Genomic DNA, 23,311 nt, shown 5'->3' with positions numbered 1-23,311 from the left:
TTTTAAGATAGATTGTAAATATTTCCCCCTAAAATCAATGAACTTTTTTTTATACTAAATTCATACCCTATTAATAGTTTTACATATTTGTTCTTAACCTAATTTATGAGTTTAAGTTTGTTTGATTTCTCACCATAAATATGAATTCTTCTAAAGTTTCTTAAATTAATTTCACTTCCATATGTAGAAAAAATTATCGGTAGTATTCTAAACTAGTTTTCTAAAATCCAGACATTATAAGTGGTATAAGAATGGACTAGTGATTATATATTTTCCTCATAGCTAACAATTTGCAATTTATAGGGTGTAAACTAAATGACACAAATTTATAATATTAATATAAAATAAATAAAAACATGCAGAAAAAAAAAAAAGACAAAATATTTACAATTATCAGACAGCTCACAAGTGCAACTGCTCAAGTCTGATTGACCAGGGTAAAAAAAAAGACAATAATAATAAAACGATGGTTAGAAACTTCTAGAGTTAGGCTGAGAAGCACGGCGTGGATCTGGTGCGGTCACATCTACCGACCCAAACTAAGAGCTGCATTAACATCAAGCCGCCAAGCATACCCACCACAATCCATCTTCCAGACATCACAAGGCAAAGTAAGAGAACAACACTTGTCTTTCCCACGTGCATACTGCATCCTCACCCAACAACTAAACACCCTCCCATACTCTAACATTTCCACCTTCTCATTCACAACCAACCATACTTTCACCTCCTCATCCTCTACATGCTGTCCCACCATATCTCTGTACGCCCCATTTATCCACACCACTCTATCTCCACCGTCCGATATAAATCCAGGACACACGTCCATCTCCAACCTCATCATCTTCTCCTCATCCGTACTCCCCACTCCATACAACACGTCTCCCCATGTCTCCATCACACATTCCACCGTCACCATGGAAGTCACCGTCGCCGCCGGCGGCGGCATAAGCGGTGCCGGTTTTACGTCATCGTGATAATACCCTCCAAAGTTCCACCAGATCTCATTACTATTCAGATCTGATGAACCGGTTGTGGATGGAGAATCGTTCCTCTCCGGTAACAAAGGAAGTGTTACCTTTTTTACCTTTCTCTTTCCTCGCCGACAAGTTTTGATATTGGTGGTGGAAATAGGGACGTGGGTGTTGTTAGATACGGAGGAAGTGGTCGAGGGTTTGGGAGCGATTGGTCGGAATCTTCGCATGATGGTGTCGACGGAGGAATAGGGTGCAATACAGCAGTCTCCTGCCCTAGAATCCATATATGGTAAGAAGGGTTTTATGAGAGATGAGAGAGGGTGGTTTGGTTTGGTTTGGTTTTATAGGAGGGTGGCTATGGGTGGCGGACACGTATGTAAGAAGGGTTGAGCCTAGAACGTGGCAGAGTCCGGTCGATGGGACCCATGTGAAGAAGGTTTGAAAATGGTGAAGGATTGTGAATGGACCTTGTAATCGGACTAATGAGGAAATGAGAAGTGTCCTTTCTCTTGTGCCAAAATGGGGCCACGTATGTTTGTGTTTCTTGGTCTCTTTTTAACCAAACACAGACACGTGGATAGTTACTCTTATATAAAATGTTATTATAATGATAAAACTTTAGTTTTACTTGTATAAATTATTATTTTGATTCAAAATGGTTTAAGTTTAGCTTTAGATCATGTATATGTTGATAAAGGAGGAACTTTAATTATAATTGAAATTGGAAGGTTAATTTTCATTTATGTTTGTTAAATAAGTTAGAGGACTAATAGGGAGAGGGAACGAGAGAGGGAATGTCTTGACATCACTTTGGAAAAATGGAAAAGTGTGAGAAAATAGAGGAAAGATAAATTATTTGACTTTTTAGCGAATCAAATTATGCCACGTCATTCCCTCTCTTATTCCCTCACTGATTTCCCTCTCCCAATCATTTCTCAACAAGTTAAATGTATTAATTAGATTTAAATTTTATTGAGATAGAATTATGAATAATATATTTATTAAAGTTTGAATTATGTCTAAATTAGTTATGAATTGTGATTCAAATTGTTTCTCTGTCAAACACACTCATTCTGGGATTTCTTAAGAATGTTAAATGTGAAAATGAGTTGAACCTCTTCTAGCAGTTTAACTAAAAGGTGCAAATGATGTGAGTCTCTTTTAGCAGCTAAAGGTTGAATTTTTATGTAGACATCCTTATATTTTTTTTTCTTGTTCACATTCTATGTTTCTATCTCTAATGTGAAATAGTAAATGATGTAAGATGTTTAAAACAAACAAAAGACTTAAACAATATTATATTGAGTAGAAATGAAACAAGGAAAATAAAACTAAATAATCTCATGTACTAAACTACAATATTGTATTTTCATCTCTTTAGATTTGTTTATAAAGATTGAAATAGTTGTAAAATCTGCAATAAGATTATTTAAGACTGCACAATTATCTTTTACTATAATATTAGTAGTATAATCAAAAGTTAAACTTGCTTATAAATTTATTCGTTTTCAGTAACTACAAAAAGCTTGACATCATGGGGACCTATTCTTGAATGAAAAATATGTTTTAAATAGTAAATTTCAAATGAAGCCATATATAGATTTCCTAATGCATGCATGTCTTAATTAAGAATTAAAATGGGTGTTTTTTTCTTTCAAATTATGAATTCCTACACGTTATTATTAGTAGCTTTTGAGGATAGATTAGTCATTTAATTCAATATTTATTATATAAATAATATATATATATATATATATATATATATATATATATATATATATATATATATATATATTTGGGTCGAATTATGGGTTGACCCGTCCATAAACTTAAAACGGTTAAAATATTATAGGTATATTTCGAACTTGGAATCTAACAAAAAAATAAGTATAACTCTTTCACCAACTAAGCTAATAAGATTTTATATTTCAAATTAAACACCAAATTTGATAAATATGGGACATTCTTAACCATATAAGTTCAACTTTTTAACTAAACTAACTAATATATATATATATATATATATATATATATATATATATATATATAAGAATTAAAATGGGTGTTTTTTACTTTCAAATTATGAATTCTACACGTTATTATTAGTAGCTTTTGAGGATAGATTAGTCATTTAATTCAATATTTATTATATATATATATATATATTTGAGTCGAATTATGAGTTGATCCGCCCATAAACTTAAAACGGTTAAAATTAAAATATTATATGTATGTTTCGAACTTGGAATCTAACAAAAACAAGTATAACTCTTTAACCAACTAAGCTAATAAGATTTTATATTTCAAATTGAACATCAAATTTGATAAATATGGGACATTCTTAACCATATAAGTTCAACTTTTTAACTAACTAAACTAACTAATATATATATATATATATATATATATATATATATATATATATATATATATATATATATATATATATATATATATATAAAAGAATTAAAATAGGTGTTTTTTTCTTTCAAATTATGAATTCTACACGTTATTATTAGTAGCTTTTGAGGATAGATTAGTCATTTAATTCAATATTTATTATATAAATAATATATATATATATATTTGAGTCGAATTATGAGTTGATCCGCCCATAAACTTAAAACGGTTAAAATTTAAAATATTATAGGTATGTTTCGAATTTGGAATCTAACAAAAACAAGTATAATTCTTTAACCAACTAAGCTAATAAGATTTTATATTTCAAATTGAACACCAAATTTGATAAATGTGGGACATTCTTAACTATATAAGTTCAATTTTTTTAACTAACTAAACTAACTATAATATATATAATATATATATATATATATATATATAAATAAAAGGATGCTTCATTTTCAAAGTTTTTAAATTGTTTGTTCGAGAGTTGTGGTTAATTGGATATATATGTGAGAGTAATTGAATATTTGGGTTAGGTTGTGGGTTGACATGCCCATAAACTTAAAACGGTTATATATGTTTCAAAATTATAACCTAACAAAACACGTACAACCCTTTAACCAAGTGTGATTGGAATGTGGTTTGTCGAGAGATAATAGATAGATAATAATTGAAAGTGGTTAAGAAATATAAATCAATTATTTGATTTACCATAGTGTGAGGTCACGGGCTAAATATTAAAATAAAATGAATCAGATATTTGATAGACCAAAATGAAAGTGTAGGTCAAGAGATGAGAAGTTTATTTAAAAAAAATATGTGATGAAATATGTGAGAAAATGGGTTGTTTTACTAAAGTGAATAAAATGTGAGATGGGAGTTTTATATTTTTATATTTTAATATATCATTCATTATTTCTTAAGAATTTTAAATATTTAATATATATTATTATAATTTTTTAAATTTTATTTTGTTTATATGTTTATCCGTTTCTATACTACAAAGTTTTTTTTTTAATTTTATTAATATATCAGAATTTTGTTGTTATTTTTATTTTTATTTTTATTTTTATTTTTATTTTTATTTTTATTTTTATTTTTATTTTGGGACTTTCATTATGAGTGACTATCCCTGAGAATACGGATCTCCATCTATTTATTTAGTTGTTATTATTATGTGAACTAATAAAGTCATGTAATTATCAAATACTTTTTTATGATACATCTATAGCATCTAGGCTTAGATCATACCATATATTAGATAATAATTAAACATTGATTAACTCTTATAAAATTAATTATAATTTTTGAATAATAATTTTTTTTAATCATTACAAAAATCTTATAATGAGTTTTTTATTTTATATTATAGTGTGTTATAACTTACACTATTATTTATTTAATTTATATAACTTTATTATTAAAAGATGATAAAAATTTAGTAAAGGTAAAGAAAAAAGATTCTTTTTGATGATGATATAACCCACACAAATATTTTAATTTTGTATATTTTTTATTTAATTATTCATGAATATTTAAGTTCTTTTTGTTAAACACTTTTAAATTAAGTTTTTCTTTAATTGTTTTTTTTTTTTTACATTTTCTTGTTTCATGTTAACTTATTTTCTATTTTATATATGGACACATATCAATTTTATTTAATGATATTTTTTCTAAAATAAATTATATTTTAGATTTTAATTAATAAATTAAGTGATATAATTAATAAAAATGAATGAAATAATATTTATTGAGAAGAATTTTAAAAATAAAATCTACTTTTGTGTATATATAAAAGACCCAATTGTTATTTGAATTTCGAATTTGATCATTTTCTTTAAATTTATATGTACTATTTAATGTTTGAATTTTAAATTGTGTCAAAATAAAAGTGATAAATTCAAAGTTTGAGTCATATCTGATAATAGAAAAGTGAGCCATGTATAAAATTACATTTAAATTTGATCTATTTTGCAAAAGCCTGTGCTATGTCCCAAAGGGGCATGTTCTTCTAATTATGTCTCTATCGTTATCCTTAAAAGATCAATAATTAATATTATTGTTTATTAAGGTTAAGAAAACTGGTCTGTTTTCTCTATAATTGGGGACTGAAACAAACAATAGGAAATGAACACGTAGTATATAGAAAATCCAAAAGCCATAATTGTTTAACTATTTTATTTGTTTGAATTTTTTAAACATTCATAATTTATGGATCTTTGCTTAATGCGGAAAGCTTGTTATGGATTTCTTCCACGTGCCCTCCACGTGGTATCATCACATATTCCCATTGCATTTATATATTAGTATTAATATGGTTGGACCGAGGATTGTGTATTTGTTTATGATTTAATATTATATATTTTTTTATTGAATTAGATCAATTTAAAGCTAAGTGTCTCTTTTTTAAAAAATAAATAAAAAAGAGAGAGTAATCTATACATATATAATGATGCTTAATTTTTAAAGCTTCTGGATTGTTGTGTCGAGAGAGCTGTGGTTAATTTGAATATATATGTGAGAGTAAATGGATACTTAGGTCGGATTGTGGATTACCCGCCCATAAACTTAAAACGGTTAAAAATAAAATAAAAAATGTTATAGGTATGGTTCAAACTTGCAACCTAACAAAAACAAGTACAACTCTTTAACCAACTAGGCTATTAACACTTTATATTTAAAATTCAATACCAAATTTGATGAACGCGAGACATTTTAACAATATAAGTTCAACTTTTTAACTAACTAATATATATATATATATATATATATATAATGATGCTTCATTTTTAAAGTGTTCGGATTACCGGGTCGAGAGTTGTGATTAATTTGGATATATATGTGATAGTAAATTAATACTTGGGTCGGATTGTGGGTTGACCCGCCCATAAACTTAAAACGGTTAAAAATAAAATAAAAAAACGCAATAAGCATGGTTCGAACTTGCAACCTAATAAAACAAGTACAACATTTTAACCAACTAGGTTAATAACACTTTATATTTCAAATTTAACACCAAATTTGATGAACGCAAGACATTTTAACCATATAAGTTCAATTTTTTAACTAACTAATCTCTCTCTATATAATGATGTTTAATTTATAAAGTGTCTGGATTGCCAGGTCGAGAGCTGTGGTTAATTTGGATATATGTGAGAGAATGAATACTTGGGTCGAATTGTGGATTGACCCGCTCATAAATATTTTTACCGTAATATTTTTTTCACAATTTTTTATATTATTACTCGTGCAAATGTACGAGATACATGCTAGTTTTACTGATAATGCCAATTGAGTTTTATTTAAATTAAGTATATATTTTGTAGAACAATATTTCTCATGATATTGTATTAATTATGAACTTTTTTTTATTGTTAAACTCATTAGATAATTTAAGTGAGTAATTTTATCTAAAAAGTTAAAAAATGTTTAATTTTCATTAAAAATACTTTAAATTGTTAATAAAGAATCATGTTAACTTCTTAACTTACATAAAAATAAATTAAAAAATTGAGAAGAATTAATTTTTTAATGAAATAATAAAAAGTTCGTCAAAATTAAATTTGGTCATCTTTTATTTAAAACAATTTTATTATTTTAATTAGATGAACGATAGAGAGAAATAACGTGACATCACCTCATTGGTAGAAAAAAATAAAAAGTGTGAGAAAAAATAGAAATTATTTTACTTTTTCAGTCAATTAGATTACGTTTTATTTTCTCACCCACATTTTTTTCCCAATCATTTCTATTTTAGTTATGTTTTTTTTTTTTATATTAAATATAAATAAAATTATTTTTATTTCAACAATTTTAAATATAACTTTAATAATAATTATGATAAAATATTGTTTTTTTTAAAACAACCCAATGTGTGTAATGGATTAAATTTATTGAATATTTTTTTATTTTATAAAAAAATTGAAAGTAAGTGAAACATTTGGGCATATTATGAACGGTTTTTAACCAAACAAAACAATTAAAATTTTAAGATTTTAGTATTTAACGTATAAATTATTTAAATTTTTATAATTTTAAATTATTTTATAAGTTTATAATTTTAAATTATTTTATAAGTTTAAAATTGTATGAGTTCATAGATTGTTCTAATTTTATTAAATTGTATTAAATTAAAAAATATTTATATTTATAAATTCAAATAGAAGTTATGTAACTAATTTTGTAATTGATATAAATAATAATTATTTTTATTCAAATAAACGAATTCATATAATATATAATAATAATAATGTTTAATTTAAATTTGTTTGGTTTATCGGGTCGAGAGTTTTTTGAGTTATGGATAGACCTGACCACGGTTCGAATTCGAACGAATTCGAATCGAATTTATTCGAATTCGAATTATCAAAACATTAAACCATATTCAATTCTTTATAAGTCGAATCGAATACGAATTATGAAATTTTCGAATTCGAATCGAATTCGAATCGAATTATTATCGAATTATAATCGAATCAAATTATAATCGAATTCGAATTAATTTTATAATTTTAATACTTAATTAAAAAATTCTAAAACTTCTAATTTATTTAAGAATATTATTTTAATGTTTCAACCAAGTTCAATTATTTAATAAATAAATAGAGTTAATGTTTAATATTTTTTAAAGTCTCAAGTCTCAAGTCACATTCACAGTCACATTCACAGCAGTCATAGTCACGGTTCTTTATTATTTTTTGTTCCAAATCTGACATATGTAATTAACACTCTCAAGTCTCAAGTTACATTCACACTCACAAGTCACACCGTAAAATCTATTATTATTATAATATTAAATTTAATAATAATTTGTGTCGAATTAGAATTCGAATCCGAATCGAATTCGAATTCGAATTCGAATTTTAAATATTGAAAACCGTATTCAATTCTTACTCTAACGAATTCGAATTCGAATTCTTGACGAATCGAATTCTTGACGAATTGAATCGAATTTTTAACGAATCGAATCGAATCGAATCTCGAATAAAATTCTATTCGTGGCCAGGTCTAGTTATGGAGCCTACTTATAATAAACTCTACATTGTTAATTAGAGTTTATTGAGTTTTCTTTTTTTAGTTTTGGGCTTGGGCTTGACCAAATTTATTTAGGTTTATTACTGAATGTTTACCCTATAAATATGTGATTATTAAAGGTTTACATTGTGTAGACAGAATTCTAGAGAGATAAAGTGTGAGGCAAAAACTCTGTATTCCTTCTTCTTCTTCATAGTAAATCTGGTGTTGGCTGAAGTGGATGTAGCTCAATTTGAGTGAACCACTATAAATCTGTGTATTCTTGTGTTCTTCTTTCTTGTGTTTTTACAGATTGTTTTCAAGCAGATCGGATTTGGGAGATACAAATCCTAACAACTGGTATTAGAGCAGCTAGGCTAGATCTGAGCATTGGAAATGATGGCAAGTGAGAACAGTATAGGACATGGGATTGGAAGATTTGATGGGACAGATTATGCTTTATGGAGAATGCAGATTGAAGATTATTTCTATGGAAAGAAGCTTCATGTTCCTTTGAGTGAGAAACCAGAGAAGATGGATGAAGCTGAATGGAAACTCATTGATAGACATGTTTTGGGAGTTGTCCGATTGACGCTAGCCAAGACAGTTTCTCACAATGTAGCAAAGGAGAAGACCACCATGGGCCTGATGAAAGCTTTTTCTGATATGTATGAGAAACTATCTGCTAACAATAAGGTACACTTAATGAAATGACTCATTTACTTAAGAATGGTTGATGGTACTTCTGTCACTACTCATTTGAATGAATTAAATACAATTGTGAATCAATTGCTATCTGTTGAGATTGATTTTTGGGATGAAGTTAGTGCCCTGATTTTGTTAGCATCTCTACCAAATAGTTGGGAACCTATGAGGGCAGCAATTAGTAATTCAGTTGGAAATGCTAAACTGAAATTTTTGAAGTTAGAGATCGTATTTTTGTTGAAGAGGTTCGTAAAATTGATTTTGGTGAAACATTCAAAGGTTCTGTTCTGAATGTGGAAAACAGGGGAAGAGGTAATGATAAAAATTTCAACCGAGGTAAGAGTAGATCTATGTCAAGGAGCAGGAGGAGTCAGTCAAAGTCTGGGCGGACATTTGAGTGCTGAAATTATGGTAAACAGGGTCATTTAAAGAGGAACTGCAAAGCACCGAAGAAAAATGGTAATGATAAAAATGATGCAGCCAACATTGTTACAGAATCTGTCACTGATGCGTTACTTCTGTCTGTTGATAGTCCGATAGATTCATGGGTTTTGGACTCAGGAGCGTCTTTCCACACCACTGCCCACAAAGAATTAATGGAGAATTATGTGGCTGGAAACTATGAGAAAGTTTATCTCGTAGATGGTGAGCCACTAGATATTGTTGGCATGGGGGACATCAAATTGAAGATGGCAAATGGTTCTGTTTGGAAGATTAATAAGGTGAGACACATTCTAGGTTTAATGCGCAATTTGATCTCTGTTACACAATTTGATGAAGAAGGTCACAATTTCAGTTGTGAAAATGGTGCGTGGAAGGTGACTAAAGGAGTAGTAGTTGTTGCTCGGGGTCATAAAACTGGAACGTTATACACGACTTCAACTTACAGAGAATAAGTTGCTGCTGTAGTTGATGAGTCGAAAAACAGTGAGCTGTGGCATTGCAGGTTGGGCCATATGAGCGAAAAAGGGATGAAAATTCTTTTGAAGAATGGGAAGATTCCAGAACTGAAGTCTGTTGAACATCAGTTATGTGAAACCTGCATTCTTGGAAAACAGAAACGGGTGAGTTTCTTAAAAATTGGGAAGGAGCTCAAGAAAGAAAGGCTAGAGTTGGTACCCACTGATGTGTGGGGACCTGCACCTGTTTCTTCTATTGGCGGATCACAATACTACGTGACATTTATAGATGATTCGACAAAAAAGGTATGGGTATATTTTATGAAGCACAAGTCTGAAGTATTTGCTATTTTCAAGAAATGGAAGGCTTTGGTTGAAAATGAAACAAATCAGAAAGTTAAGTGTTTGAGATCCGACAACGGAGGTGAATATATCAATTCAGAGTTCAAAGAGTATTGTGCTGTGAATGGGTTCAGTATGGTGAAGACTGTTCCCCGAACGCCTCAAGAGAATGGAGTAGCTGAATGAATGAATCGAACATTGAACGAGCGTGCTAGAAGCATGAGATTGCATGCAGGGCTGCCTAAAACCTTCTGGGCAGAAGCTATTAATATTGTTGCCTATTTGATAAACAAGGGACCCTCTATTCTTCTTGAATTCAGAATTCTTGAAGAAGCTTGGAGCAATAAAAAGGTAAACCTTTCTTATTTGAAATTGTTTGGTTGTTTATCATATATTCATATTAATGAATTTGATAGGAGCAAACTTGATCCAAAGTCTAATAAATGTTTTTTCATTGGTTATGGTGATATCGAGTTTGGTTATCGTTTCTGGGATAATCAAAATCGGAAGATCATTCATAGAAGAAATGTTATCTTCAATGAACAGGTTCTCTACAAAGATTGTGTTGGGAAGACATCAGATGGTGATTCCAAGTTGGAAGAGACTGGTATAGTCGATTTGAGAGATTTTTCAGCTGAATATATACCGACTGTCGAAGAAGAACAATGTGTTGTCGAAGATGAAATTGTTGAGAATGTGGCCCCAGAGGTAAATCAGCAAACGCCGGTTATACAGTTGAGAAGATCGTCAAGGAATCGAAAACCAGTTGAGAGCTGGTCTCCATCTCTAAACTATATCTTGTTGACAGATAGAGGTGAACCTGAATGCTTTGAGGAAGCAATAAAATCTGATGAATCGATTAAGTGGGAGTCTGCTATGAAAGATGAGATGGATTCTTTGATATTGAATCACACTTGGGAGCTCACTGAGCTACCAAAGGGAAAAAAAGCACTTCACAACAAATGGATCTTCAGGATTAAAGAAGAACATGATAAAACCATGAGGTACAAGGCAAGGTTGGTTGTGAAAAGATTTCAACAGAAAGAAGGTATTGACTACAATGAATTCTTCTCTCCAGTAGTTAAATTGATGACAATCAGAACTATTTTGAGTTTGGTTGTGAAAGAAGACCTTCATCTTCAACAAATGGATGTCAAAACTGATGTTCTTCATGGTGATTTAGATAAAGAGATTTATATGCGACAACCAGAAGGATTTGAAATCAAAGAAAAAGATGAGCTTCTGTGTAAGCTTCAGAAGAGTCTGTATGGTTTGAAACAGGCTCTAAGGCAATGGTACATGAAGTTTGATAGCTTCATGAAAAGTAACAATTTTCTAAGGTGTGAAGCTGATCATTGTTGTTATATCAAGATATTTGATAAATCGTACATTATTCTGCTCCTCTACGTTGACGACATGTTAATTGTTGGAGCAAGCTTGTATGAGATTAACAAGCTCAAGAAAGAGTTGTCTGAAAAGTTTGCAATGAAGGATTTGAGTGCTGTTAAACAAATCCATGGGATGAGAATTTTCAGGGATGAAGAAGTTCTCAAGCTTTCACAAGAAGAATATGTTAAGAAAGTTCTTAGCAGGTTCAACTTGTATGATGCAAAACCAGTTACTACTCCCTTATCTAGTCACTTCAGACTATCTAAAGATCAGTCGCCTTCAACAGAGGAGGAGAAAAATTACATGGCCACTGTTCCGTATGCCTCTGCCATTGGTTGTATTATGTATGCGATGGTTTGCATAAGACCAGACATAACACATGCAGTGAGAGTTAGCAAATTCATGAGCAACCCGGGTATACAACATTGGGAAGCAGTAAAGTGGATACTACGATACTTAAGAGGAAGTACGAGTCTCGCTTTGTGTTTTCGAAAGTCTAATATGGGTTTGGAAGGATATGTTGATGCTGACAATGGTGGTGATGTTGATAGTAGGAAGAGCACAACATGGTACATTTATACTCTGGGAGGTACTGCAATCAGTTGGGTTTCAAAATTACAGAAGATTATTGCTCTTTCTAGTTGTGAGGCAGAATATGTTGCTGTGACAGAAGCTGCTAAGGAAATGATGTGGTTACAACCCTTTTTGCGAGAATTGGGTCAAGACTACGAGGGAAGTATGTTGCGATGCGATAGTCAGAGTGTCATTCATTTGGAAAAGAATCTTGTTTATCATGGTAGGACGAAGCATATACAGGTTTGTTATCATTTCATCCAGTCAGCTTTAAAAGATGGAGTATTAGCTCTTGAGAAGATTCTCGGGAGTGAGAATCCAGCTGATATGTTGACGAAAGCTGTGACAAATGAGAAACTGAAGTTGTGTGCAACTTCAGTTTGTCTTCTTCGTTAAGACACCAAATGGAAAGCCACTACCGATCGAGATATGATGAAGTTAGTCTCCAAGTGGGAGATTGTTGAGTTATGGAGCCTACACTTATAATAAACTCTACATTGTTAATTAGAGTTTATTGGGTTTTCTTTTTTGGTTTTGGGCTTGGGCCTGAACAAAGTTATTTAGGTTTATTACCTGAATGTTTACCCTATAAATATGTGATTATTAAGGGTTTACATTGTGTAAACAAAATTTAGAGAGATAAAGTGTGAGGCAAAAACTCTGTATTCTTTTTTCTTCTTCATAGTAAATCTGGTGGTGGCTGAAGTGGATGTAGCTCAATTTGAGTGAACCACTATAAATCTGTGTGTTCTTGTGTTCTTCTTTTTTGTGTTTTTATAGATTATTTTCAAGCAGGTCGGATTTGGAAGATACAAATCCTAACAGAGTTGTGGTTAATTTGAATATATGTATATATGAGAGCAAATGGATACTTGAGTCGGATCGTGGGTTGTCCGTCTATAAACTTAAACGGATTAAAAATGATATAGGTATGTTTCAAACTTGCAACATAACAAAATAAGTAAAACGCGAGAAGGAAAAATGACCCATCTTTTGTTGCATCGTGAAGGTCTGAAGCTCGCCCTATTGACTAAAGGAGGGAAAGCTTTAAAGGCTCAAGCTCGCCATTTAACCAACTAAGTTAATAAGATTTTACATTTTAAATTCAATACCAAATTTGATAAACATGGGATATTCTTAACAATATAAGTTAAATTTTTAACTAACTAATATATATATATATATATAATAATAATTCTTAATTTGAATTTGTTTAGTTTACCGAATTGAGAGTTGTGATTAATTTGGATATATATGTGAGAGTAAATTGATACTTGGGTTTGATCATGGGTTGACCCTTCTATAAACTTGAAACGGTTAAAAGTTAAATTTAAAATGTTATATGTATAATTCGAACTTGCAACCTAACAAAATAAGTACATACCTTTAACCAAGTGTGATTGGGATGTGGTTTGTTGAGAGGGAATTTGATCAAATTACCCTCAAAAGAGGGGTCATCTCAAAACTAACTAACCCAACAAAATGAATTTGCAAAAATAACTTTTTTGTAAAATTCTAATCATTTTTCTCTTCATAATTTTTTTTATTCTTGTTTCTCTTCTCTTTTCCCTCTCATTTTCTCTCCTCTTCTTTTTCACTTAACATCCGGTGACCGTTGCGCTCTCCCAACGTTGCGCTCCCCCAACGTTGCACTCCCCCAATGTTGCGCTCTCCCAATGTTGCGCCCCCCAACGAAGGACGCCTCCCCCGACTCCCCAAGCAACGCCGGAGGACGATTCCCCCGCGCGAGCTCCCGACTCCCCAAGCAATGGAGGAGGACGACAATGAGACTCACCTGCAACTATAGACCCAGCCGACCACGCAAATTGTGCACTACACAATTTGTGTTTGCGTCCCACGCACGCACCACACAATTTGCGATTGTGTCCTACGCACCATGCAATTTGCGATTGCGTTCGTAAGCTTTCTTGTCTTTCATTTTTCCCAGGAATATTTGCTTGAACTTGTAGAAGCGGAACCAACCAATATAGGTAATTTTCCCTAACTGGTCTTCAAATATTGAAATCAAACCCTGAAATATTAGGGTTTTGTGGGACTGATTTAGTTCATACGCATATATTGAAAACATGATTCGAGCAACACCTAGTTGTGCAGACGGCTCTATTGGACTCTTATTCCAGGTTTTGTTCTGATAAAGACTACACGTAGGCTGTTTGATAAAATGTCTGAAAGAAATGTTGTGTCTTGGACTGCTATGATTTTCTCTTATGCAAGATTAGGTGAAATGGAAAATGCACTTTTACTGTCTGATGAAATGCCTGAAAGAGATGTTCCGTCGTGGAACTCTATTATTGTGGGTTTCACGTAGAATGGTCTCTTTATGGAGGCAATTACGCTTCTTAAACGAATGGCATGCGTTACGAAATCGAATCAAGTTACATTAGTTTGCGCTCTTTCAACATGTGGTCATACATGTATGCTCCATCTTGGCAAATGCATTCATTCTTACATCTTTAGATATGGAATTGAACCAGGTTCGTTCATTTCAAACGCGCTCGTGGATATGTATGGGAAATGTGCTAGTTTAGTTAAAGCAAGACGGGTTTTTAATAACACTCCAAACAAGAATTTAACATCTTGGAATTCCATGATCAATTGTTATACCTTACATGGTCAAAGCCAAGCTGCAATTAGTGTATTCCAAGAATTATTGCAAAATAGAGATGATGTAAATGGAATAACATTTGTTGGTTTGTTGAATGCTTGTACACATGGAGGATTACTTGAACAAGGGAAATTGTATTTCAATACGATGATTAAAGATTATGGGATTGAACTAGAGATAGAACACTGTAGTTGTCTTGTTGACCTTCTTGGTCGAGCAGGAAGATTCGAAGAAGCTTTGGATGTTATGAGGAAGATGAGTATGCAGGCTGATGAGATTGTTTGGGGATATTTTCTTAATGCTTGTAAGATTCATGGGAGACGTGATTTGGGTGAGTTTGCGGCAAAGAAACTTGTTGAGATTTGTTGGATATTGAAATTCCGCTTTTTTTTTCTTTTTATTATTTTTTCTATTCCAGGATAGTCAATAAAATAAATCTAGTGACACTGAAAATATATGTACTAAAATAGAAGACATCCTTTTATTGTATAATAAGCTGTGTACCTGACTTCCTTTTGCTTTTATGAACATATCCTACAGTAGCTCTCTAGTTTCATAGACATTAGTAAGATCAACCCAGATGCCTGGCCTGCTATTGCTGCTGATGTGGTAGCGGGAGAACAAAGAATCATAGCTCTTGAATTTGGTAAGTTTCTCTATACCTTAATTTTCAACCTTAATTTAATGAACTTCTATTTAACTTTAGTTTCTTGAGCATATTCTTAAAAAATAGGCTACACCAGGCTGTTCCATCCAGATAAGCCTGTAACTAAGGCACAAACCGCAATTTCTCTTGCAACTAGCGAGGCTTCTGAAATAGTCAACGAAGAGCTTGCACGTATAGAAGTAGAAGCTTTAGCAGAGAATGCTGTGACTGTACATAATGCATTAGTAGCTGAGGTTGAGAGAGATATAAATGCTACTTTTGAAAAAGAGCTATTGTTAGAAAGACAGAAGATCGATGCCATGGACAAAATGGCAGAGGAAGCAAGACTTAATTGGAGAGGTTAAGAGCTGAAAGAGAGGCAGATAAGATTAACTTAATGAAAGAGTGTATTTCTGTTGAATAAGAAATGGATGTTCTCTCAAATTTAAGGCATGAAATAGAAGAGAAGTTGGAGGGCCTTTTGAGTAACAAGGTTATGATATCGTATATGCATAGAGAATGAAATGCATTAAAGGAGAAGCTTGATTTTAACTTTTTAGTATATGGGTGATGGATAAATGTGGATTATGAGGTTATATTATGTTTATATAGTTCTTGACATTGATCACATTGATTGTTACAACAATGTCTAGTATTGAAGTTCAAGGTCTCCTACATGGTTCTTATCAATTCTAAATGTGAATAATTTAGGATTTCTCCACCTGCGCAAAATGCAGTTTGCCCACCCGCGCAAAATAACATATTTTTCTTAATTGTCTATGTTTAACATAATTATATAAATTTATTAAGCTTAATCTTCCCACCATTTCCTTAATTGACTGCAAATATTATCTTTTTAATATCTTCGTGAGTTTCCATAAACTACGATTTTCATAAACTACTATTGATCATTCATCATTTTACCCTTTCTAAATAACAAAGAAGAACATGTGATGTCCAATTTCTAGATATATGTGTACACGTTAACATTTATTACAAGATAAAACTATTGGTAATAATGAGGAATCACCCAAATCAAGTAGATAAATATTCACAAATTTTTGGGTAAAAACTGTGAATATTCAAATCTTATTAAAGTTCGAGTTTGTAAGCCAATTACCTCTAAAGATTACACTAATGTGAATGAGAACCCAAAATCAAGAAAGAGTAACATTAAATATACAAACAAATAAAAAGACCATAGTTCATGCGAATAACAAGTTTTGTGCAGAGGTGGGCAAACTGTATTTTGCGTAGGGGTGGGCAAACTGCGTTGGGCGCAAAAAGCGTTTTGCGTGGGGAACAAAAATCATTTTGCGTGGGAAAAAAAAGGTGGGGCGCAAAAAACATTTTGCATGGGTGCCAAAAAAAGATAAAATTTAAGAAGGGTAAAATGGTCAGAATTTATAAAAAAAAAGTTATTTTTGTAAATGTCTTTTATGTGGGTTAATTTTGAGATGACCCCTCTTTTGAGGATCATTTGATCAAATTTCCCTTGTTGAGGGATAATAGGTTGGTAACAATTGAGAGTGATTAAAAATAATATGAATCAAATATTTGATTGACCAAAGTGTGATGTCACGAGGTTAAATTTTAATTGAGATTGGTGAATTGTTTTCCTAGGGATAAAAGACGTGTAAGTGTGTTAAGCTTTAAACTATAACCGAGCCTTTCGAGTTCTTTAATTCAAGAAACGGGTTCTTGATGATCGGACCGATGGTAGAATTCAACACTCAAGCGCAGCGGACATAGAATGAGAAGAGAATTCGAGGTTAAGGAGAGAAGAGTCGAAGGTGAGAAGAGAAATACTACTAGATTACACCTAGTAGTCCAAGATAGGGGTCCAAGGCCGGGAGAATAACTTAGAGCACAACTTTCAAAAGATTCAATTCATAGGCCCCAAAAGTGGGGTGGGCATCAGCATTTAAAGAGGCTGAGTTACCCAAGAGTATTCGGTAACTACTTCCAAAATAACAGAATTCGGTTTAAGAGAAATAAGAGAGAAAGGAAACAAAACAGAATTATTCAATAAAAACATAAACTGACCCATATGCACACTTGGGCCGAGAGACGGGTGCTGCAAATATTTTAGGACCGAGGCTTTAGTGAGCAGACCGTAACATAATCTCCCCCTTCGAGGTTCGTCGCCCTCGACGAAAAGAACGTGGACTGGTCAGCCTTTAATGCGCATCTTCAAACTTCAAAAATATCGCTTCGGCCAGGCTTCAAAATGTTCAGCAAGCTTCGCCGTAAAGGACCGGTCTTCTTAAAAATCTTTCGGCAGAATCGTTTTAGTAGTGGAGCTGGTCGGGTCCTCACGGTCTTTTGCGCTGCCGGGTCGCTTGCCACTCCGCCCATGTGAGGAATTTCTGTGCACCCATGGTCGAGTTTTTCAGTGTTTAGAGCTGACCTTTGTTGCTGCAATGTCTCCAGCGCCTGATGCAAAAATAATTTCTTCCAACTTTGATTAAACTCTATAGTGTTATAAAAAATCCAGGCCAAGTCCTTTTTCCGGACCAGCATAATAGCGGCATCGAACGAGCCATAACTTTTAATTAGATCTTTAGGAATATCTTCCAAGGTCATTGCCGCGAGGGAAATATTTTGGCCTTCGGGCTTACTCTTTATTTGCATTTTGGCAGCAACACTATATTCATCTAAGGTCTTTTCCAGCTGGTTTTCATGCATCAAAGTGGCCTGCGACCGAGGAATCCCCTTTAGGGCCGTGGTTCTGTCTTGCTTCTCATAGGATAGGGTATGTTTTTCAAAGTCCCAAGATGACGGGCCTAGAGTAATCAACCATTCAATTCCCAACACAATATCATATCCGTCCAAGGAAATTACCTTCATTTCTGTTTGGTATTCATTGCCTTCCATCTACCACTTCAAGTCTTTGCAAACACTAAAGCATAACACATTAGACCCATCGACCATTCTAACCGATTGCACCCGGGTTGCTATGCTTTTATGGTCTATTTTCTCCAAAATCCTACTATTGATAAAATTGTGGGTGCTGCCAGTATCGATCAGGATCACTACCGGCAGGTTCCCAACTTTACCAAGAATCTGGAGCGTTTGAAAAACTTTAGACCCGGTCAAGGCATGTAAAGATATGGCCGGTTCATCCCTTGGGCCGAGCAACAAAGGTAGATCATCAAAAACATGTTCTTGATTGGCCGAGACCATGAATAACTTTGATTTACACATATGGTTTGGTTTCCATTTTTCATTGCAAGAGTAGCATAGACCCTTCTTTCGCTTTTCATCCATTGAGGCTGGGTCTAATTGCTTAACATGGCCCTGGTTTGCATTTGAAGGGGACCCATATGATGAATTCTTGAAGTCGGTATTGTTGCTCGACCCGGCTGTGTTGATATTAGATGGCGTGGGCAGCAACGGTGCTTCAACAATGTACAAGTTACCACTGCTAATTAAGGACCGATATGTTGCTTCTTGGACTTTAGCCATGGCCATGGCTTCGTTTAGAGAATCCGGGAATCGCAACCTGATGCAGTTTGCAATCTCCTCCCTTAGACCGGACATGTAGCAATCTATGACGTATTCCCTTGGCATGCTGTAGAGTTTTGAGAGATCGACATGTATCGTAGATTATATTCTTGAACCGACCCAACATGTTTCAAATTCATCAGTTGTCTCATTGGTGTGTCATGTATGGAGGGCCTGAATTGAGTCATAAGGTCTCTCTTGAACACGTCCCAAGATAAGGCCTTCATATGATTTCGGTTCTGAAGATATGATCCGTACCACATTCTTGCTTCGCCAGAAAAGTGAATGGGTGCAATTTCTAGTTTCGTGGCATCCCTAGTTTTGTCCACCCTGAAAAATTGCTCGGCGGATATTAGCTAGCCCTCGACATTCGACCCATCAAACCGAGGAAAATCGACATTGGTTAACCGAGTGGGAGGAACATAGTGTTGGTCGCGGTTTTGGCCAGGGTGCTGGGGTCTAAACGGGGAAGGACCGTGGCAAGAATTATCATCATAGGGTCTGTGGCGGGGTTCTTGCACATTTCCAGATGCCCCGCTTTCAAAGGCTTTCATTCGTTCTTCAGCCGCATCAAATCTTCGGTCTATGGAGCTTGCATTGCATTTGTTTGTTGGGACAGGTTTTCAGTAAGGGCCTTGAGCGCATCCATTTCTGATTGCTGGCGAGTTTCTACCATGTTGAGAATCGGCCAGCTCTGATACCAATATGTTAAACTTTAAACTATAACCGAGCCTTTTGAGTTCTTTAATTCAAGAAACGGTTTCTTGATGATCGGGTCGATGGTGGAATTCAACACTCAAGCGCAGCGGACATAGAATGAGAAGAGAATTCGAGGTTAAGGAGAGAAGAGTCGAAGGTGAGAAGAGAAATACTACTAGATTACACCTAGTAGTCCAAGATAGGGGTCCAAGACCGGGAGAATAACTTAGAGCACAACTTTCAAAAGATTCAATTCATAGCCCCAAAAAGTGGGGTGGGCATCAGCATTTAAAGAGGCTGAGTTACCCAAGAGTATTCAGTTACAACTACTTCTAAAATAACAGAATTCGGTTTAAGAGAAATAAGAGAGAAAGGAAACAAAATAAAATTATTCAATAAAAACATAAACTGACCCATATGCACACTTGGGCTGAGAGACGGGTGCTGCAAATATTTTAGGACCGAGGCTTTAGTGAGCAGACCGTAACAAAGTTTAATTGTGATGTGGTTTGTCAAGAGATTAGAGGTTAGAAACAAATGATCACGAGGTCACAAGATTAGAGGTCGATTGAGATTAGTGGTTGATTTCTTGAAGGATAAGAGAAAAGTGAGACTGTGATTGAGATTGGTGGTTGTTTTCTTAAGGATAAAGGCGTGTAAAAATATGATTAGAATTGGTGGTCGGTTTACCGACGGATAAGAAACGTGTAAAAGTGTGATTTAGATTGATGGTTGGTTTATTGAGGGATAATAAACTTGTGAAAATGTGATTGAGATGTGGTTTTCCAAGGAATAAAAGACCGACAATAAAGGATAATGAGGTGTCAGATTAGAGGTCATTTGAGATTTGTGGTTGATTTGCCGAGGGATAAGAAGTGTGTAAAAAAAGTGTGATTGAGATTTGTGGTTGGGTTATTGAAAAAAATGTGGCGTGTGAAAGTGTAATTTGGATTAGTAGTTGGTTTGTCGAGTAATAAGTGGCCGGTAACATTAGGATTGGTGGTTGGTTTGCCAAGAGATAAAAATTTTGGTAAGAAAGAATCATAAAATAAAGATATTAGAGGTCGATTGGGATTAGTGGTTGATATGCCAATGATTCCGAAAAATGTAAGTGTGAAAGTGTGAGCTCATTTACCATTGGCATTGTGGGCATCTTATATTCAAAGGAATTAGGTTTACGAGATAAGAGGTCGAATGTGATTGATAATTTATTTGCCGATGAATTAAAGGCCGATAATATTTGAATTTATGGTTAGTTTGTTGATGAATAATAAGTCAATTCAAACTGGTTTTTAGTTTCCCGGTAGATAAGAGAGGTGTGTGAAAGTGTGATTGAGATTGGTAAAGTATTAAATTATTTAATATTAATGTTGGTATTTTAATACTTTATTATAAATAAATTTTAAAATATTAATTCCATTTATTTGTATTTATTATTAAAATAAAAAAACAAATAAATGAGTTAAGATAAAAAAAACTTATATTTCTTTCGTAATTAATTAAAATCATCCTAACAAATATATGTTATATATATATTCAACTTTATATATTATTAATTATTTAAATATATGTATTTTTAAAATATATAATAATTAAATTTTATTTTAATAATATATATATATATATATATATATATATATATATATATATAATCTCAAATTTCAAGAATTAATAAATTTTAAATATAAAAATTTAATTAAAATATATATATTAAAGTAATAAATATTTTAAAACACAAATATATATATATATATATATATATATATATATATATATATATATATATATATATATATATATATATATATATATATATATATATATATATATATATATATATAATATATATATATATTAATCATATCAAAAGTAAGTTGAAGTTATATTTATTTAAAAAAAATATATAAAAATATCTGTATTAAAACGTCGTTTATTTATTTATATATATAATTAACCTCAAAATTAATAAAATTTATAAATAAAATTTTAATTGAAATATATTAAAATAATAAGCATTTATTATATATTTTAAAAAACAAATACCATATATATTTACATTAGTTACAAAATCTAACCCACAAAATATATATACATACACAAAATAATAAATTTACGTTAGGTAAATTTAATTGAATGATAACATATAATAGTGGTGTTTGAAATGAAAGCGAGATTGTCGACTTGAATAAACAAACATTGTTGAGATAACCTAAGGTTCGTCCAAGAGGGAATGTCGAAATAAATAATGTAAACAATATATATATATATATATATAAACTAGAAAAAAAATTATTTAATAATTATTTTTAAATTTTATGTTTTTTAGTTAAAAAAATATGATAAAATATAAAATATTATATAAATATTAAATACTTCAAATTAAGAAATATTTTTAATTACAATAAAATATATATATATATATATATTAGAAAAAAATAAAAGATAAATTTTGATGAAATAAAAAATACATTGGTTACAAAATCTATATACATACACAAAATTATAAAATTATTTCAAACATTTACATGGTCTAGTGGTTAGAGTATTCAAATTTCATACTTAGTGTTAACACTATGGTTGAAATCACTTTAAAATTAATTATTATATGTGATAGTGAATTTGACTTGAAGGATAACATATAATAGTGATGAATGAAGCAAAAGCGAGATTGTCGGCTTGACTAAACTATATTGGTGAGATAACCTAAGGGTTTGTCCACGGAGGAAATGTTAGATTAAGTAACGCAAACACTAGTGAGAAAACCGAAATACTCGTCCACGGAGGGTGAGTTAGGACCTAAGATCATGTTGAAAGGTGTAATCGAATGGTTCGTCTATTGAGAGAATTTCGACTTTAGTAACGCAAACATTGGTGATAAAACCCAATTCGTGTCCACAGAGGGTGAGTTAGGGCTTAAGATAATCCTGAAAGGTGTATTCGAATGTATATATATGATGAGAGAAAAAATATAAACTAATAAATACAAAATTTTATTTAGTATTTTTTTAAAATTTAATGTTTTTTAGTTATAGAAAAAAATGATAAAATATTATATATATAAATATATATATATATATATATATATATAAATGTAAGCATGTAAATTTAACCAACCCTAATTTATAAATAATATTATAAAATTATAATAATATTAAATAATATTTTGAAATTTAAATTCAAAATAACCCAAAAAGAGATAAAAATAAATTAAATTAGGGTTAATAATTGTGATTACTAGACCCTAACTAAAAAGTTTAAATAAAAATCCAAAAATAATTTGAGGTAAAAATATTATACTTATTTTACCCAAGCTAAATCCCAAAAGGGGTTGAAATTATTTAATTATTATTTTAAACATAAAATATGTATAATTTATGGCTTAAAACAATTAAATACCTAAAAATAAAAATAATGAACATAATTTTTTGTTAAGTTTCCAAAAATATATTTTGTGGAATTTTTGGTGAAGAAAAAAAAAGCATGAAAGGGATTAAAATTTGATTTCAAATAACCCTTTTATAAAAAATAAAAA

General features: G+C 31.8%; 2 protein-coding genes across 2 annotated transcripts; one reads left to right on the top strand and one right to left on the bottom strand.

Moving 5' to 3' along the window:
• Nucleotides 1-348: 348 nt before the first annotated feature.
• LOC124942885 lies at nt 349-1,457 on the bottom strand. Its single transcript, XM_047483457.1, has one exon. The coding sequence runs from the start codon at nt 1,259-1,261 to the stop codon at nt 527-529; it is 735 nt and encodes a 244-aa protein (XP_047339413.1). The 5' UTR covers nt 1,262-1,457; the 3' UTR covers nt 349-526.
• Nucleotides 1,458-14,062: 12,605 nt separating this feature from the next.
• On the top strand, nt 14,063-15,938 carry LOC124943284 (pentatricopeptide repeat-containing protein At1g33350-like). The gene is made up of 3 exons (XM_047483822.1): nt 14,063-15,291; nt 15,487-15,573; nt 15,661-15,938. The coding sequence occupies exons 1-3, from the start codon at nt 14,643-14,645 to the stop codon at nt 15,936-15,938; spliced, it is 1,014 nt and encodes a 337-aa protein (XP_047339778.1). The 5' UTR covers nt 14,063-14,642.
• The last annotated feature ends 7,373 nt before the right edge of the window (nt 15,939-23,311 follow it).

The sequence above is a fragment of the Impatiens glandulifera genome, chromosome 6, assembly GCF_907164915.1.
Source record: "Impatiens glandulifera chromosome 6, dImpGla2.1, whole genome shotgun sequence".
Taxonomy (NCBI): domain Eukaryota; kingdom Viridiplantae; phylum Streptophyta; class Magnoliopsida; order Ericales; family Balsaminaceae; genus Impatiens; species Impatiens glandulifera.
The sequence above is the reverse complement of the archived record's forward strand: the minus strand, read 5'-3'. Positions and strand labels throughout refer to the sequence as shown.

Bases quoted from the DNA above. Each gene is read 5' to 3' on its own strand.
- LOC124943284 (XM_047483822.1), top strand. From the start codon at position 14,643: ATGGAGGCAATTACGCTTCTTAAACGAATGGCATGCGTTACGAAATCG. The intron at 15,292-15,486 runs GTTGGATATTGA...CTAGTTTCATAG, and splicing joins AAAGAAACTTGTTGAGATTT to ACATTAGTAAGATCAACCCA. The intron at 15,574-15,660 runs GTAAGTTTCTCT...CTTAAAAAATAG, and splicing joins AATCATAGCTCTTGAATTTG to GCTACACCAGGCTGTTCCAT.
- LOC124942885 (XM_047483457.1), bottom strand. From the start codon at position 1,261: ATGGATTCTAGGGCAGGAGACTGCTGTATTGCACCCTATTCCTCCGTC.